Below are 20,288 nucleotides of genomic sequence, written 5' to 3' on the forward strand. Positions count from 1 at the left end.
AACACTGTACAGATATAGATCATGACATCTCCCCTAGGACCACCTCTATATAGACTTTGTATCTACACACTGTACATATATAAATCATGACATCTCCCCTAGGACAACCTCTATATAGCCTATGTATCTACACACTGTACATATATAAATCATAACATCTCCCCTAGGACAACCTCTATATAGCCTATGTATCTACACACTGTACATATATAAATCATAACATCTCCCCTAGGACAACCTCTATATAGCCTATGTATCTACACACTGTACATATATAAATCATTACATCTCCCCTAGGACAACCTCTATATAGACTATGTATCAACACACTTTACAAATATAGACCAGTATACAGTACAGTTACAGTTGACAACAATTAAGCATTCCGAGGACAACCTCTATATAGACTATGTATCTACACACTGTATATATATAAATCATGACATCTCCCCTAGGACCACCTCTATATAGACTTCATGACATCTCCCCTAGGACAACCTCTATATAGCCTATGTATCTACACACTGTACATATATAAATCATTACATCTCCCCTAGGACAACCTCTATATAGCCTATGTATCTACACACTGTACATATATAAATCATGAGATCTCCCCTAGGACCACCTCTATATAAACTATGTATCAACACACTATACATATATAAATCATGACATCTCCCCTAGGACGATCTCTATATAGACTACGTATCTACACATTATACATATATAAATCATGACATCTCCCATAGGACAACCTCTATATAGACTATGTATCTACACACTGTACATATATAAATCATTACATCTCCCCTAGGACAACCTCTATATAGACTAGGTATCAACACACTGTACAAATATAGACCAGTATACAGTACAGTTACAGTTGACAACAATTAAGCATTCCGAGGACAACCTCTATATAGACTATGTATCAACACACTGTACATATATAAATCATGACATCACCCCTAGGACCACCTCTATATAAACTATGTATCAACACACTATACATATATAAATCATGACATCTCCCCCAGGACAACCTCTATATAGACTATGTATCAACACACTTTACAAATATAGACCAGTATACAGTACAGTTACAGTTGACAACAATTAAGCATTCCGAGGACAACCTCTATATAGACTATGTATCAACACTATACATATATAAATCATGACATCTACCCTAGGACCATCTCTATATAGACTATGTAAGATCATGACATCTCCCCTAGGACCACCTCTATATAGACTATGTATCAACACACTTTACAAATATAGACCAGTATACAGTACAGTTACAGTTGACAACAATTAAGCATTCCGAGGACAACCTCTATATAGACTATGTATCAACACTGTACGGATATAGATCATGACATCTCCCCTAGGACAACCTCTATATAGCCTATGTATCTACACACTGTACATATATAAATCATGACATCTCCCCTAGGACGATCTCTATATAGACTACGTATCTACACATTATACATATATAAATCATGACATCTCCCCTAGGACAACCTCTATATAGACTATGTATCAACACACTGTACAAATATAGACCAGTATACAGTACAGTTACAGTTGACAACAATTAAGCATTGAATACAAAAACAGTTCAATGCATACATTTACGTTTTCTCTCCGTTTTATGTTCATTTTCAACTTATTAGTCATAATAAAAAAAAAAAAATCCCGCTTATGGACAGTCCGCACAATTTTGTTCAATAGTTGGAAAAGCGTGTTATCGTATGCTAATTGGCAAACAAAGTAGTACTTTGAAAATTTAACAAACACTTACAATATCAATACAATTGCATATGATTTGTCTATAGGGTGATTTAAGTTTATTAATAGAAATCTGAGCTGAAAATTAGATTTGAAATTGTTTTGATTTCCCCCCTGGAACAAATTACGCGCATGGATAAATACGGTGAACACCCTAATCCAACCTTGCCCTCCACGAGGGAGTTATTTTTAGAAGTTGAATGAGCAGAGAGAAAAGTTCAAATTTGAGAAGAATCCAGGCATGAATTTATTTGTTGATTGTATGGGAATCTGACTACAGTTGGTGGATTCTACAACAGTCTCGTTATTTGACATGTCATCAGAAACTGAGGAAACCGTGGCTGATAGACACATTATACTGATAGCGTTTGAAGTGAGTGATCTTGCGACAGAGCACAGGTGTTTATTACAGTCTGAAATACACATATGCCTTGGGTATGTTTGTGTGCTGTGACTCATATCAGTAGGTCTATAGCATATGGGTATTTCAGACATTTGTAACCACCCCCTCTGGATCAGTGCAGTGTAACAGACAATATTTCTGATAAATTGCATGAGTGTTCAAATTGATTCCATTGGTTATTTCAATCAATGTGCATTTTGTACGATATTGCAGACCTTGTTTTTGTTTTAGTTGTAATAAAAGTTCTTTTTTCTTTTTTCTTTTCTTTTCTTTATACATTTTCAATTACAGAGTCAAGTCTCACAATGCCCAACGATATTTCAGCAGCCGTGGTGCATGGTATTTAAAGTCCCATCAACGAAACAGCTTTCAAATAGAATAAATATAGTGACAATGCCACGCAAATGTAAATATTAAAACTTCAAACTTACAGAGAAGATGATCATTTTGCCATCAAACAATGCCATGAAGTGGGGCGGCTCCTTCCCTTGCACAACCCGTACCTGTAACAACACAAGCAGTTTTTACCATATTCTTGTTGGTTCTAGGGTAATATTTACTCATTTGTTGCAGGGTAACATTACTGTTATGTTATTGGGTAACATTTCAAATGTGTTTTGTGGGGTAACATTACTGTTGTGTGTTGTAGGGTAACATTTCTGTTGTGTTGTGTAACATTTCAAATGTTTTGTGGGGTAACATTACTGTTGTGTGTTGTAGGGTAACATTTCTGTTGTGTGATGTAGGGTAACATTTCTGGTGTGTGCTTGTGCTGTAGGGTAACATTTATGTTGTGTGTTGTGGGGTAACATTACTCTTGTGTGTTGTGGGGGTTACATTACTGTGATTTGTTGTAGGGTCACATCATTGTTTTGTGATGTGGTGTAACATTACTGGTGTGTGTTGTGGGGTAACATACCGGTGTACATGTGTTGTGGGGTTACATTACTGGTGTGTGTTGTGAAGTTATATTACTGGAGTGTGTTGTTGGTTTACATTACTGGTGTGTGTTGTGAGGTTACATTACTGGTGTGTGTTGATGGTTTACAATACTGGTGTGTGTTGTTGGGTAACAATACTGGGGTGTGTTGTTGGATAACATTACTGGTGTGTGTTGTTGGGTAACATTACTGGTGTGTGTTGATGGTTTACATTACTGGTGTGTGTTGTGGGGTAACATTACTGGTGTGTGTTGTGGGGTTACATTACTGGTGTGTGTTGTGGGGTAACAATACTGGTGTGTGTTGTGGGGTAACAATACTGGTGTGTGTTGATGGTTTACATTACTGGTGTGTTATGGGGTTACATTACTGGTGTGTGTTGTTGGGTAACATTACTGGTGTGTGTTGATGGTTTACATTACTGGTGTGTGTTGTGGTGTAATATTACTGGTGTGTTGTGGGATTACGTTACTGGTGTGTTGTGGGATTACATTACTGGTGTGTGTTTTGGGGTTACATAAATGGTGTGTGTTGTCCGGTTACATTACTGGTGTGTGTTGTGAGGATACATTACTGGTGTGTGTTGTTGGGTAACATTACTGGTGTGTGTTGTAGGATTACATTACTGGTGTGTGTTTTGGGGTTACATTACTGGTGTGTGTTGTGGGGTTACATTATTGGTGTGTGTTGTGAGGTTACATTACTGGTGTGTGTTTAGGGGTTACATTCATGGTGTGTTGTGGGGTTACATTACTGGTGTGTGTTTAGGGGTTACATTACTGGTGTGTGTTGTGGGATTACATTACTGGTGTGTGTTGTGGGGTTACATTACTGCCTTGTATTGTGGGGTAACATTACTGGTGTGTGTTTAGGGGTTACATTCATGGTGTGTTGTGGGGTTACATTACTGGTGTGTGTTGTGGGGTTATATTCCTGTTACATTGTGGGTCAACATTACTGGTGTGTGTTGTTGGGTAACATTACTGGTGTGTGTTGTGGGATTTCATTACTGGTGTGTGTTGTTGGGTAACATTACTGGTGTGTGTTGTTGGGTAACATTACTGGTGTGTGTTGTTGGGTAACATTACTGGTGTGTGTTGTNTGTTGGGTAACATTACTGGTGTGTATTGTCCGGTTACATTACTGGTGTGTGTTGTGGGATTACATTACTGGTGTGTGTTGTGGTGTAACATTACTGGTGTGTGTTTTGGTGTAACATTACTGGTGTGTGTGATGTGGTGTAACATTACTGGTGTGTTGTTTGGTAACACTACTGGTGTGTGTTGTGATGTAACATTACTGGTGTGTGTTGTGGTGTAACATTACTGGTGTGTGTTGTCCGGTTACATTACTGGTGTGTGTTGCGAGGATACATTACTGGTGTGTGTTGTTGGGTAACATTACTGGTGTGTGTTGTGGGAATACATTACTGGTGTGTGTTTTGGGGTTACATTACTGGTGTGTGTTGTGGGGTTACATTACTGGTGTGTGTTGTCAGGTTACATTACTGGTGTGTGTTTAGGGGTTACATTACTGGTGTGTGTTGAGGGGTTACATTACTGGTGTGTGTTGAGGGGTTACATTACTGGTGTGTGTTGTGGGGTAACATTACTGGTGTGTGTTGTGGGGTTACATTACTGGTGTGTGTTTAGGGGTTACATTACTGGTGTGTGTTGTGGGGTTACATTACTTCCTTGTATTGTGGGGTAACATTACTGGTGTGTGTAGTGGGGTTACATTCATGGTGTGTTGTGGGGTTACATTACTGGTGTGTGTTGTGGGGTTATATTGCTGTTACATTGTGGGTCAACATTACTGGTGTGTGTTGTTGGGTAACATTATTGGTGTGTGTTGTCCGGTTACATTACTGGTGTGTGTTGTGGGGTTATATTGGTGTTGCATTGTGGGTCAACATTACTGGTGTGTGTTGTTGGGTAACATTACTGGTGTGTGTTGTGGGATTACATTACTGGTGTGTGTTGTTGGGTAACATTACTGGTGTGTGTTGTTGGGTTACATTACTGGTGTGTGTTGTTGGGTAACATTGCTGGTGTGTGTTGTGGGATTTCATTACTGGTGTGTGTTGTTGGGTAACATTGCTGGTGTGTGTTGTGGGATTTCATTACTGGTGTGTGTTGTTGGGTAACATTACTGGTGTGTGTTGTGGGGTTACATTACTGGTGTGTGTTTAGGGGTTACATTACTGGTGTGTGTTGTGGGATAACAATACTGATGTGTGTTGTGGGGTTACATTACTGGTGTGTTGTGGGGTTACATTGCTGTTACATTGTTGAGTAACATTACTGGTGTGTTGTGGGGTAACATTACTGGTGTGTGTTGTGGGGTTACATTACTGGTGTGTTGTGGGGTTACATTGCTGTTACATTGTTGGGTAACATTACTGGTGTGTTGTGGGGTAACATTACTGGTGTGTGTTGTGGGGTTACATTACTGGTGTGTTGTGGGGTAACAATACTGGTGTGTGTTGTTGGGTTACATTACTGGTGTGTTGTGGGGTAACATTACTGGTGTGTGTTGTTGGGTAACATTACTGGTGTGTATTGTGGGGTAACATTATTGGTGTGTGTTGTGGGGTAACATTACTGGTGTGTGTGATGTGGTGGTTTACATTACTGGTGTGTGTTGTGGTGTAACGGTTACATTACTGGTGTGTGTTGTGGGGTAACATTATTGGTGTGTGTTGTGGGGTAACATTACTGGTGCGTGTTGTGGGGTAACATACCGGTGTACATGTGTTGTGGGGTTGTATTACTGGTGTGTGTTGTGGGGTTACATTTCTGGTGTGTTGTGGGGTAACAATACTGGGGTGTGTTGTTGGGTTACATTACTGGTGTGTTGTGGGGTAACAATACTGGTGTGTGTTGTGGGGTTACATTACTGGTGTGTGTTGTTGGGTAACAATACTGGTGTGTATTGTGGGGTAACATTATTGGTGTGTGTTGTGGGGTAACATTACTGGTGTGTGTTGTGGGGTAACATACCAGTGTACATGTGTTGTGGGGTTGTATTACTGGTGTGTGTTGTGGGGTTACATTACTGGTGTGTGTTGTGAGGTTACATTACTGGTGTGTGTTTAGGGTTACATTACTGGTGTGTTGTGGGGTAACATTACTGGTGTGTGTTGTTGGGTTACATTACTGGTGTGTTGTGGGGTAACAATACTGGTGTGTGTTGTAGGTTAACATTACTGCCATGTGTTGTGGGGTAACAATACTGGTGTGTGTTGTGGGGTAACAGTTGTGGGGTTACATTACTGTTGTGAATTGTGGGGTTACATTGCTGTTACATTGTTGGGTAACATTACTGCCGTGTGTTGTGGGGTAACAATACTGGTGTGTGTTGTGGGGTAACAGTTGTGGGGTTACATTACTGTTGTGTATTGTGGGGTTATATTGCTGTTGTGTGTTGTAGGGTCACCTGCCATATGTGGGTATTTTTATAAACCTACCTGTACAGCACTGCCCCCCAACTTATCGTCAAGTTCCACAGCTTTGAGGGCTGCAGTTCCCTTCTCCAGATCACTTGAATGGGTACCCTGTAGATAGATGTAAACTAGAACACTGACAGGTCAGTAAGGGCCCCGTCTTGTGGCAATACATCCCCCATAATCATCAAGAAGCAATCTGCCCATATAGCTGAGCTTGACGTTTGATATTTCAAAAAGAATCGCAAGGAAGCAAAATATACATTTTACATGTACTATGATGTGAGTCTTGTTTCCTTCCACCTCCATATTTGCTGGGCTAACAGAAATGTAAATACCGGTGCAATACTCATTTGTTAGCTTTGATTTGTTTTATTTCACCTTAAATACCTCCTCCATCAAGAGCCAGGGTCAAAGTCAGAGATCCACTTTGTCTTTGACCTTTGGACCCAAATGACATTGACTATTAACCCAGTGACCCTGATCTTTGGTCAGTTGACTTATTTTTTAATTCCGACCAACTTTGCTTCTTAATATCATAACAAAATGTTCATCAGTGAAAAATACAAAACTTGACCTGGACCCTTTGGACCCGGTAATGAACCTGGACCTAAGGTCAGTTGACTCTGTGTTAAGTTCCGAACAACATTGCTTCATAATGTCATAACAAAATGTTCATCAGGGAAAAGGTTCAAAATTTAACCTTCACCTTTGACCCAGTGACCTTGACCTTTAGTCAATTGACTCCTTGTTTAATTCTGAGCTACATTGCTTCAAAGTGTCATAGCGAAATTTTTACCAGTGCAAAGATACGAAATTTAATCTTGACCTTTGACCCAATGACCTTGACCTTTGGTCAGTTGACTCCTTGTTTAATTCTGATCAACTTTGCTTCATGTCATAACAAAATGTTCATCAGTGAAAAGATGCAAATTTGACTTTGACCTTTGAATCTAATGACATTGACCTTTGACCTCAACTTTTGACCTTCGGTCATTTGACTCCTTGTTTAATTCTGATCAACTTTACTTCATAATGTCACCTTCGGTCATTTGACTCCTTGTTTAATTCTGATCAACTTTACTTCATAATGTCATAACAAAATGTTCATCAGGGAAAAGGTGTAAAATTTGACCTTGACCTTTGAACCTAATTACCTTGACCTTTGACCTTGACTTTTTACCATAATGTGTATTTTTGTGAACTGAACATCTTGACCAAGTTTCATGTACATCGGTCAATAAATACCAAAGTTATCAGCCAGGAACAAAATTTGTGGACGGACAGACAGACAGACAGAGTGATAACTATAGGGCACCCGTATCTCCGATACGGGGCCCTAATGATCATAAATGATCACCTTTTTGGGAATGCCAGAGAGATACTATCAGTATAATGAGTTCAAAATATTACAACACGACAATTGTACTTACTGAACATTTTGCAAAGTGCATGACTTCATGGGAGTATGGACAAAGCTCGACTACACAAATAATACGATAGCACACTTTCATAGGAAGCCAAATAATATCAACCTTTGATACCAGCTGGCTTTCTTGTTTTCTTTCATCTAGCTAGGATGACAATGTAAGTCAATGTAATTAACTTTAAACATCTAAATTTACATCTTTTTTGTATTAATGGCTCTCCTCCATATGATCTAAGCTCATTAAAGCTGTAGTGATGAACCCTGAACTGTGATGACAATCTTTACCCTTGATGAACTTTGACCCATGTTCAGCCTTGACCTGTGATGAATCTAACCATGACTAAGCTTGACCTGTGTTCATGGTTTATAATTTGATAGTTACACACATTAAAACTTGTACTCCTAGGAAATAAGAATACTAACAGATCAGCGAGGGCCCTCCTTTATGCCTAACAGTGTATCTCCCGTATAAGCACCAAGCAAGAGCAAAAGTGATCATTGACTGTTCAGACTGTTCTTCACCTTAGGAGTTTATTAAACCACTATTGCATATAATTACAGTGTATCATCATAGGAAATTTCAGACAGTTTGGCCTTCTGTCAGGCCCTAATTATCTGAGGTCTTTTTGACTGTATATTCCTGGTTTTAATTTTAGTAACAATGACTTTGACCTATGAATTATATAATTATTTAAACCACTATTGCATATCTACGTATAATCTCAAAGTATCATCATAAGAAATTTCAGAAAGTTTGACCTTCTGTTAGGGGCTTATATGATATATTTTTGACAGTATTTTCCTAATTCTATTTTTGGTAACAGTGACCTTGACCTCAGGAACCTTTTTAAACCCCTATTACACATCTGCACTTCACAGTGTACCACCATGTGAAATTTCAGAAATTTTGGCCATCTGGATCATGAGATAATCTCTGGAAATGAAAGTGCTGACGGACAGACGGACGGACGGATGGACATCGTGATTACTACAGGGCCCTAATAATCAATATCTATTAAAATTCTGACAAGGGGATCAAGAAAGAAGACTTTCTTGCTTGTAAATGATGAGTTTACCTGCCAGAAGTAGATGATATTTTTCTCACTGCCCGAGTTGTAGGTGTACTGTATGACATAACTGTCCCCACCAAAGAACTCGCCCCAGTACTTCTCCTGTAGGGGAACCAGGTTCTCCCCCTCCACACGCCACACCTACAACAAGATGTATGGAACATCACATAACTAACTAAACAAGGCATCAAAAGCAATACAAATCCCCGCATTCACACATTGTGTGCCATATGTACGAGTAAATGAATAGAAAAGTGAATGATGCAAGCCAGGGTAACTGCTGTAGCGTCTGCTAGACTGCATTCCGTTAAGAAATGAAGTCGAAAGAGCGATGATAAAAAATTACTAAAAATAGTAACAGTGACCTTGAACTTTCACGCAGTAACCTGAAACGCAAATTGTTCAAGGTATTGTCAAACCAAACACTTGTATGAAGTTTCATGAAATTCTGCTAGAGCGATGACAAAGAGTGTAACATATGTACATACCTACGGGCGAAATTTCATTGCGAGGGGATGATTTAACAGGTAATGATGTTTTGGATTCATGTTACTCTCCAAACATCAGATAGGGGTATACATCAATAACTGTTATCATACTCTCCAAACATCAGATAGGTGTACACACCAATTACTGTTATCATACTCACTAAACATCAGATAGGTGTAAACACCAATTACTGTTATCATACTCTCTAAACATCAGATGTGTGTATACAACAATAATTGTTATCATACTCTCCAAACATCAGATAGGTGTAAACACCAATTACTGTTATCATACTCTCCAAACATCAGATAGGGGTAAACACTAATTACTGTTATCATACTCTCCAAACATCATATAGGGGTATACACCAATTACTGTAATCATACTCTCCAAACATTAGATAAGGGTAAACAACAATTACTGTTATCATACTCTCCAAACATCAGATAGGGGTAAACACCAATTACTGTTATCATACTCCCCAAACATCAGATAGGGGTGTACACCAATAACTGTTATCATACTCCCCAAACATCAGATAGGTGTAAACACCAATTACTGTTATCATACTCTCCAAACATCAGATAGGGGTAAACACAAATTACTGTTAACATACTCTCCAAACATCAGATAAGGGTATACACCAATAATAGTTATCATACTCTCCAAACATCAGATAGGGGTAAACACCAATTACTGTTATCATACTCTTCAAACATCAGATAGGTGTAAACACCAATTACTGTTATCATACGCTCCAAACATCAGATAGGGGTAAACACCAATAATTGTTATCATACTCTCCAAACATCAGATAGGGGTAAACACCAATAATTGTTATCATACTCTTTAAACATCAGATAGGTGTAAACACCAATAATAGTTATCATACTCTCCAAACATCAGATAGGGGTAAACACTAATTACTGTTATCATACTCTTCAAACATCAGATAGGTGTAAACACCAATTACTGTTATCATACTCTCCAAACATCAGATAGGGGTATACACCAATAACTGTTATCATACTCTCCCAACATCAGATAAGGGTATACACCAATAATAGTTATCATACTCTCCAAACATCAGATAGGGGTAAACACTAATTACTGTTATCATACTCTTCAAACATCAGATAGGTGTAAACACCAATTACTGTTATCATACTCTCCAAACATCAGATAGGGGTAAACACCAATTACTGTTATCATACTCTCCAAACATCAGATAGGGGTAAACACCAATTACTGTTATCATACTCTCCAAACATCAGATAGGTGTAAACACCAATTACTGTTATCATACTCTCCAAACATCAGATAGGTGTAAACACCAATTACTGTTATCATACTCTCCAAACATCAGATAGGTGTAAACACCAATTACTGTTATCATACTCTCCAAACATCAGATAGGTGTAAACACCAATTACTGTTATCATACTCTCCAAACATCAGATAGGTGTAAACACCAATTACTGTTATCATACTCTCCAAACATCAGATAGGTGTAAACACCAATTACTGTTATCATACTCTCCAAACATCAGATAGGTGTAAACACCAATTACTGTTATCATACTCTCCAAACATCAGATAGGTGTAAACACCAATTACTGTTATCATACTCTCCAAACATCAGATAGGTGTAAACACCAATTACTGTTATCATACTCTCCAAACATCAGATAGGGGTAAACACCAATTACTGTTATCATACTCTCCAAACATCAGATAGGTGTAAACACCAATTACTGTTATCATACTCTCCAAACATCAGATAGGGGTAAACACTAATTACTGTTATCATACTCTTCAAACATCAGACAAGTGTAAACACCAATTACTGTTATCATACTCTCCAAACATCAGATAGGTGTAAACACCAATTACTGTTATCATACTCTCCAAACATCAGATAGGTGTAAACACCAATTACTGTTATCATACTCTCCAAACATCAGATAGGTGTAAACACCAATTACTGTTATCATACTCTCCAAACATCAGATAGGTGTAAACACCAATTACTGTTATCATACTCTCCAAACATCAGATAGGTGTAAACACCAATTACTGTTATCATACTCTCCAAACATCAGATAGGTGTAAACACCAATTACTGTTATCATACTCTCCAAACATCAGATAGGGGTAAACACCAATTACTGTTATCATACTCTCCAAACATCAGATAGGGGTAAACACCAATAATTGTTATCATACTCTCTAAACATCAGATAGGGGTAAACACCAATAATTGTTATCATACTCTCCAAACATCAGATAGGGGTAAACACCAATAACTGTTATCATACTCTCCAAACATCAGATAGGGGTAAACACCAATAACTGTTATCATACTCTCCAAACATCAGATAGGGGTAAACACCAATAACTGTTATCATACTCTCCAAACATCAGATAGGGGTAAACACCAATTACTGTTATCATACTCTCCAAACATCAGATAGGTGTAAACACCAATTACTGTTATCGTACTCTCCAAACATCAGATAAGGGTATACACCAATAACTGTTATCATACTCTCCAAACATCAGATAAGGGTATACACCAATTACTGTTATCATACTCTCCAAACATCAGATAAGGGTATACACCAATTACTGTTATCATACTCTCCAAACATCAGATAAGGGTATACACCAATTACTGTTATCATACTCTCCAAACATCAGATAAGGGTATACACCAATTACTGTTATCATACTCTCCAAACATCAGATAAGGGTATACACCAATTACTGTTATCATACTCTCCAAACATCAGATAAGGGTATACACCAATTACTGTTATCATACTCTCCAAACATCAGATAAGGGTATACACCAATTACTGTTATCATACTCTCCAAACATCAGATAAGGGTATACACCAATTACTGTTATCATACTCTCCAAACATCAGATAAGGGTATACACCAATTACTGTTATCATACTCTCCAAACATCAGATAGGGGTATACACCAATTACTGTTATCATACTCTCCAAACACTAGATAGGTGTAAACACCAATTACTGTTATCATACTCTCCAAACATCAGATAGGTGTAAACACCAATTACTGTTATCATATTCTCCAAACATCAGATAAGGGTATACACCAATAACTGTTATCATACTCTCCAAACATCAGATAATGGTATACACCAATTGCTGTTATCATACTCTCCAAACATCAGATAGGTGTAAACACCAATTACTGTTCAGGCTTATCATTGAGATTTTATTGCATTCAAAGAGACCTCGACTCAGACAGGTTTACTTATTGATGAAGAACCCGAACTGAGAGACATTCAAATACACTAGCAGACTGTTTAGTGTGTATCTGTACCGCGACACGTCCAGACCCATCGTCTACCATCTGGGTCTCTGCAGCCAGTTGAGGGTTGGAGTGCAGTGTGGATGCATCAAACTTGGTCTGAACAGTCTTGGCTGTAGAATAAAATTTTAGTTATCATTAGAAATCTAATCATAACACAAGCAATTTTACAGGTCTTTTAGTAGTGTAATTTTATTTTCTTATTGTTGCATTTTCAAGATTATTAAGAAAATAAAAATAAAATTATAACATGTGATTAATGTCACATGTTATAATTACCGCTTTACAATGGTTGTTTGAGGAAGATTTGAACAAAACTCCGGGCAGGTAACATATTTTATAGATTTCATCATTCGGGAGTCAAAATTGTGTAACTGCAGTATGCCAGTACTGACAAAACATGTTATTGTCTCCATCTCCATCTCCTCCTCAAATCTTACGACTCAGGAATGATGTTGGCGGCAACCACGCTGTGTGCAATCAGCGGATGCAAAATGGGTTTCAAGATTTTATTCTAATCCCTCGGAAAGTTCTGTCATTAATCTTTTCTTTATCAATAAACGGCTGACATAGATGATTACAAAACATTTTCAACCGTCTTTGCAGTGATATTCTGATACCCAAAGTAGCTTTGTGTAAGGAAGTCAGTGTACATAAAACGAAATTTAGCAATAATAAAAGGCAAATATCATACCTTTCCATTGGTGTATAGAATCTGAATGTATATATATGCGATATCAGTGTCTGACGAAATTACTGAAATAAATATGCACCCAACAAAACAGCAATAAAAATATTTTACTGACCCTATTACTGACCTGACCCTATTACTGACCCTATTACTGACCTGACCCTATTACTGACCCTATTACTGACCTGACCCTATTACTGACCTGACCCTATTACTGACCCTATTAGTATTGTTTTGGCCAATCATGTAGTTGGAAACAGACGTATGTTTTTGTTTGCCTTACTTCTTCTGATTCATGCATTAAACAATTCACAAACGAGTACATAACAAGAGGCCCAGAGGGCCTGTATCGCTCACCTGAATATGTTTAAAATAATTGGTATGAAGTAAAGATATAGCACTCAATGGTAGGTGCTGTAAGTACATATGAAATTTCAGAAAGATCCATCCAGTACTTGAGATATAGCGAGAGAAAACTTTAAACAGGGCCCCACCCTTCTGCCCCCTGGGAGACCACACCCACTGCTTATACAAAATTGAGTTCCCTTGGCCGAAGGATGCACCAGACTAAATTAGGATAAAATCCCTTAATCCCTATGGTAGAAGAAGGATTATAAAGATTTAGCATTTAGCTCTATTTCCCCTATTGGGCCCCACCCCTCAGTTCCCAGGGGGGTCACACCCACCATTTATACAAAACCTAGGATGCTTCTGACCAAATATGGTACAAATCTTTTCATTCCTTCAGAAGGATTTTGAAGAATTTGCTATATTTCTCCTATTGGGCCCCGCCCCTCAGCCCCCAGGGGGGCCACACCCACGGTTTATATAAAATTGGTTCCACTTTCCCAAAGGATGATTCTGACCAAATATGGAACAAATCTTTTCATTCCTACAGAAGAAGAAGGATTTTAAAGAATTTGCTATATTTCTCCTATTGGGCCCCGCCCCTCAGCCCCCACATTTCATATTAGGCTACAATGTAATTTAGAAGAGTTATGGCCCTTACACCAATTTGGATTATGTATTGTAAAACACAAAATGTGAATTCTTGTCCAAGATGAGCGTGTAATATTCCTAAATTGTTTTAGTTTCATAAACAAGAGGCCCAAGAGGGCCTGTATCGCTCACCTGAATATGTTTAAAATAATTGGTATGAAGTAAAGATATAGCACTCAATGGTAGGTGCTGTAAGTACATATGAAATTTCAGAAAGATCCATCCAGTACTTGAGATATAGCGAGAGAAAACTTTAAACAGGGCCCCACCCTTCTGCCCCCTGGGAGACCACACCCACTGCTTATACAAAATTGAGTTCCCTTGGCCGAAGGATGCACCAGACTAAATTAGGATAAAATCCCTTAATCCCTATGGTAGAAGAAGGATTATAAAGATTTAGCATTTAGCTCTATTTCCCCTATTGGGCCCCACCCCTCAGTTCCCAGGGGGGTCACACCCACCATTTATACAAAACCTAGGATGCTTCTGACCAAATATGGTACAAATCTTTTCATTCCTTCAGAAGGATTTTAAAGAATTTGCTATATTTCTCCTATTGGGCCCCGCCCCTCAGCCCCCAGGGGGGCCACACCCACGGTTTATACAAAATTGGTTCCACTTTCCCAAAGGATGATTCTGACCAAATATGGAACAAATCTTTTCATTCCTACAGAAGAAGAAGGATTTTAAAGAATTTGCTATATTTCTCCTATTGGGCCCCGCCCCTCAGCCCCCACATTTCATATTAGGCTACAATGTAATTTAGAAGAGTTATGGCCCTTACACCAATTTGGATTATGTATTGTAAAACACAAAATGTGAATTCTTGTCCAAGACGAGCGTGTAATATTCCTAAATTGTTTTAGTTTCATAAACAAGAGGCCCAAGAGGGCCTGTATCGCTCACCTGAATATTTAAGCAGTCATAGCAAAATATTCTCATTAAATATTATATTGCACTAAAAATATTTCCCTCGCAAACTTCATTGGCTCCATCTGTTGAAACTACCAGCAAAATATTATTATAAGATTCTATGCTTTTTGATTCTACAGAAGTTGCTTGACATATTTTTCCCTGTGACCTTGTTAGTAGGTAAATGTCATTTTCCTTCTCAAATTGGTAAGCTCTGTTCCAAAAGCTACCAGCCAAATCTTATGAATCCATTCCTTTTTTGTTCTTAAGAACAAATCCATTAAAATGTTGTTGACCTCTGTGACCTCTAAAGTAGGTTGAGGTCATTTTCATTTGCAAACTTTGGTGAGCTCTATCCCAGGAAGTCACCAGCCAAATATTAAGATTTTATACCTTTCAGTTCTTCAGAAGAAGTTGTTCAAAGCGTTAGTCATATCTGACTCCTGTGACCTTGAAGGTAGGTCAAGGTCACTTTCATTCGTAAACTTTGTTCGGCTCTTTCCTAGGAAATAACCAGCCAAATTTTAAGTTTCTATAACTTCCAGTTCTTCAGAAGAAGTCTTTGAAGTGTTTGACATATCTGCCTCATGTGACCTTAAAAGTAGGTCAAGGTCATTTTCATTCTCAAACTTTGTTTAAAGGAAAAGTTGACGGACAAGGATGGACGGACGTACGGACGTCGCACCACGACATAAGCTCACTTGCATTTCGGGCAGGTGATATAATAAATGAACTTGAATCAAACATTCTACTGACATCAACGGTTCATTTAGAATACCACAGTAGACTCCTGACAGTCGGACTGTGTACAAGATACACATGCTTACAACTTGTTATTATCATTATTTTTATTTGGGAAAGAACAGAGGACTTGATATAAGCTGGTGAGTGGCCTAGCTTCTTACTTTCTCTTTATGATAACTTAACTATAGAAAATAAAAACATGCGCGTGCACCACACGACTTCCGTCTACAACCACTAACAAAATAAACAAGAGGGCCCATGGGCTTAACGGTGCCATTAGTGCGAGGTCCTTCAGTCAATTATCACTACCAAGTTTGAGTAAAACTAGAGAAGTGTGTAACAAATGAATGCCCTTTGCCACAGAAAATGTATCTCACTGTTTGACAATTTTCTATAAATAGTACCGGTGACCTTGACCTAGTAAATAGTTTTTCATAATGGCAGCCGTGGCGGCCATAAGTCGTCCATTCATGTCAATGTTCCAGTTAAATATGAGCTCATTAGAACTTTGCTTTAAGTTTGAAATAGTTTTTTAAAATGGTGGCCTTGGCGGCCATATCAGATTTCTATTTTTCACCCGAAAAAATAAGAAAAACTTTTACATAAAGTAAATCTGTTGAGCGGTTTGTCAGATAACTTGTACATAAGCTTTTCACTTTGAAAGTGATCAAGCGTGACCTTTGACCTTTAAATCTTTACTGCTGACAACCAAAATCTTATAAAGTGTAGAACTTCATGAACTAAATTTACACTAAAAATCTCATGAAATTTATTTTCATGAGATACCTTGTACACAAGCCTTTTACTACATTGGTGACCACACTGGCTCTACTAGAAAGCTAGCCTCCATTTCTATGATTTTTCTATTGTTCCCTTTTCAGGCTTGTTCTGACTAACCTATTTTGTTGCGGTTGTAAGTTTTTCCAGTTGACTTTGGCTGTGGCCAGTTACTGAACAGCCACTGGAACTCGACAGGCTCGGCCCACTGGGAAATTGTGGTGACTTGTGTGTTGAGGTTCATCCCTTTCTTGTTCAGAAATCCCTACAAAATACCACAAATGTTAACAAGACAAGTTATAAAACATAAATACAGCCAAACTGTCCCAAATAGGGAAAAATTTAATATGAGTACAGACAATAACATCAACAATGTCTCAACATCTAAAATATGCTCATCATCAGCACTATGTCAACTACAGTCATACCCCTCCTCACACTGTACTCACCACAGCTACAGGCATACCCCTCCTCCCTCTGTACTATCCATAGCTACAGTCATACCCCTCCTCACACTGTACCTACAGTCATACCCCTCCTCACACTGTACTCCCCACAGCTACAGTCATGCCTCTCCTCACACTGTACTAACCATAGCTAGTCATACTTCTCCTCACACTGTACTAACCATAGCTACATTCATACCTCCTCACACTGTACTCACCATAGCTACAGTCATACTTCTCCTCACACTGTACTAACCATAGCTATTCATACCTCTCCTCACACTGTACTAACCATAGCTATTCATACCTCTCCTCACACTGTACTAACCATAGCTATTCATACCTCTCCTCACACTGTACTAACCATAGCTACAGTCAAACCTCTCCTCACACTGTACTAACCATAGCTAGTTATACCTCTCCTCACACTGTACTAACCACAGCTACAGTCATACCTCTCCTCTCTCTGTACTCACCACAGCTACAGTCATACCTCTCCTCACAATGTACTAACCATAGCTACAGTCATACCCCTCCACACTCTGTACTCACCACAGCTAGTCATACCCCTACTCACACTGTACTCACCATAGCTACAGTCATCCCTCTCCTCCCACTGTACTAACCATAGCTAGTCATACTTCTCCTCACACTGTACTAACCATAGCTACATTCATACCTCCTCACACTGTACTCACCATAGCTACAGTCATCCCTCTCCTCACTCTGTACTAACCATAGCTAGTCATACCTCTCCTCACCCTGTACTCACCACAGCTACAGTCATACCTCGCCTCACACTGTACTCACCACAGCTACAGGCATACCCCTCCTCCCTCTGTACTATCCATAGCTACAGTCATACCATAACCATAGCTACAGTCATACCTCTCCCCACACTGTACTAACCATAGCTAGTCATACTTCTCCTCACACTGTACTAACCATAGCTAGTCATACCTCTCCCCACACTGTACTAACCATAGCTAGTCATACCTCTCCCCACACTGTACTAACCATAGCTAGTCATACATCTCCTCACACTGTACTAACCACAGCTAGTCATACCTCTCCTCACACTGTAGTCACCATAGCTACAGTGATACCTCTCCTCACTCTGTACTCACCAAAGCTAATCCTACCTCTCCTCACTCTGTCCTCACCACAGCTACAGTCATACCTCTCCTCCCACTGTACTAACCATAGCTAGTCATACCTCTCCTCACCCTGTACTCACCACAGCTACAGTCATACCCCTCCTCACTAACCATAGCTACAGTCATACCTCTCCCCACACTGTACTAACCATAGCTACAGTCATCCCTCTCCTCCCACTGTACTAACCATAGCTAGTCATACTTCTCCTCACACTGTACTAACCATAGCTATTCATACCTCTCCTCACACTGTACTAACCATAGCTATTCATACCTCTCCTCACACTGTACTAACCATAGCTACATTCATACCTCCTCACACTGTACTCACCATAGCTACAGTCATATCCCTCCTCACACTGTACTCACCACAGCTACATTCATACCCCTCCTCACACTGTACTCACAACAGCTAGACATACCTCTCCTCACTCTGTACTCACCAAAGCTAATCCTACCTCTCCTCACTCTGTCCTCACCACAGCTACAGTCATACCTCTCCTCACACTGTACTCACCACAGCTACAGTCATACCCCTCCTCACTCTGTACTATCCATAGCTACAGTCATACCACTCCTCACACTGTACTAACCATAGCTACAGTCATACCTCATCTCACTCTGTACTCACCATAGCTAGTCATACCCCTCCTCACTCTGTACTCACCATAGCTACAGTCATATCCCTCCTCACACTGTACTCACCACAGCTAGTCATACCTCTCCTCACACTGTACTCACCACAGCTACAGTCCTACCTCTCCTCACAATGTACTCACCACAGCTACATTCATACCCCTCCTCACACTGTACTCACCACAGCTAGTCATACCCCTCCTCACACTGTACTCACCACAGCTAGTCATACCTCTCCTCACGCTGTACTCACCACAGCTACAGTCATACCTCTCCTCACTCTGTACTCACCACAGCTACAGTCATACCCCTCCTCACACTGTACTCACCATAGCTAGTCATACCTCTCCTCACACTGTACTAACCATAGCTACAGTCATACCTCTCCTCACACTGTACTCACCATAGCTACAGTTATACCTCTCCTCAAACTGTACTCACCACAGCTAGTCATACCCCTTCTCACACTGTACTCACCATAGCTACAGTCATACCTCTCCTCACTCTGTACTCACAATAGCTACAGTCATACCCCTCCTCACACTGTACTAACCATAGCTACAGACATACCCCTCCTCACACTGTACTAATCATAGCTCCAGTCATACACCTCCTCACACTGTACTAATCATAGCTACAGTCATACCCCTCCTCACACTGTACTAACCATAGCTACAGTCATACCCCTCCTCACACTGTACTAATCATAGCTACAGTCATACACCTCCTCACACTGTACTCACCACAGCTAGTCATACCTCTCCTCACACTGTACTCACCAAAGCTTGTCATACCTCTCCTCACTCTGTACTTACCATAGGTAGTCAAACCCCTCCTCACACTGTACTCACCACAGTTACAGTCATACCCCTCCTCACACTGTACTCACCACAGCTACAGTTATACCTCTCCTCACACTGTACTAACCATAGCTACAGTCATACCTCTCCTCACACTGTACTCACCACAGCTAGTCATACCTCTCCTCACTCTGTACTCACCA

The 20,288-nt window shown here is 39.4% G+C and overlaps 1 protein-coding gene and 1 long non-coding RNA gene across 5 annotated transcripts in view; both read right to left on the reverse strand.

Annotated features, from left to right (window-relative positions):
- The window catches only part of LOC110462383 (villin-1-like), a 121,273-nt gene that overhangs the window by 34,547 nt on the left and 66,438 nt on the right, over window positions 1-20,288 (reverse strand). For all 4 annotated transcript variants that reach the window (XM_021516324.1, XM_021516322.1, XM_021516323.1 and 1 more), the window contains 5 exons: window positions 17,167-17,311; window positions 12,936-13,036; window positions 9,095-9,229; window positions 6,614-6,700; window positions 2,635-2,706 (listed from right to left, as the gene is read on the reverse strand). In XM_021516324.1, the coding sequence (XP_021371999.1) occupies window positions 2,635-2,706; window positions 6,614-6,700; window positions 9,095-9,229; window positions 12,936-13,036; window positions 17,167-17,311 (540 nt within the window). The remainder of the gene's footprint in view (window positions 1-2,634; window positions 2,707-6,613; window positions 6,701-9,094; window positions 9,230-12,935; window positions 13,037-17,166; window positions 17,312-20,288) is intronic.
- Window positions 19,531-20,288, reverse strand: part of LOC110462384 — a 6,223-nt gene continuing 5,465 nt past the window's right edge. The window contains exons 2-3 of the long non-coding RNA XR_002464273.1: window positions 20,116-20,265; window positions 19,531-19,555 (exon numbers count right to left, since the gene is read on the reverse strand). This is a non-coding gene — a long non-coding RNA (uncharacterized LOC110462384). The remainder of the gene's footprint in view (window positions 19,556-20,115; window positions 20,266-20,288) is intronic.

The sequence above is a fragment of the Mizuhopecten yessoensis genome, unplaced genomic scaffold (genome assembly GCF_002113885.1).
Source record: "Mizuhopecten yessoensis strain PY_sf001 unplaced genomic scaffold, ASM211388v2 scaffold10777, whole genome shotgun sequence".
In the NCBI taxonomy this organism is placed as follows: Eukaryota; Metazoa; Mollusca; class Bivalvia; order Pectinida; family Pectinidae; genus Mizuhopecten; species Mizuhopecten yessoensis.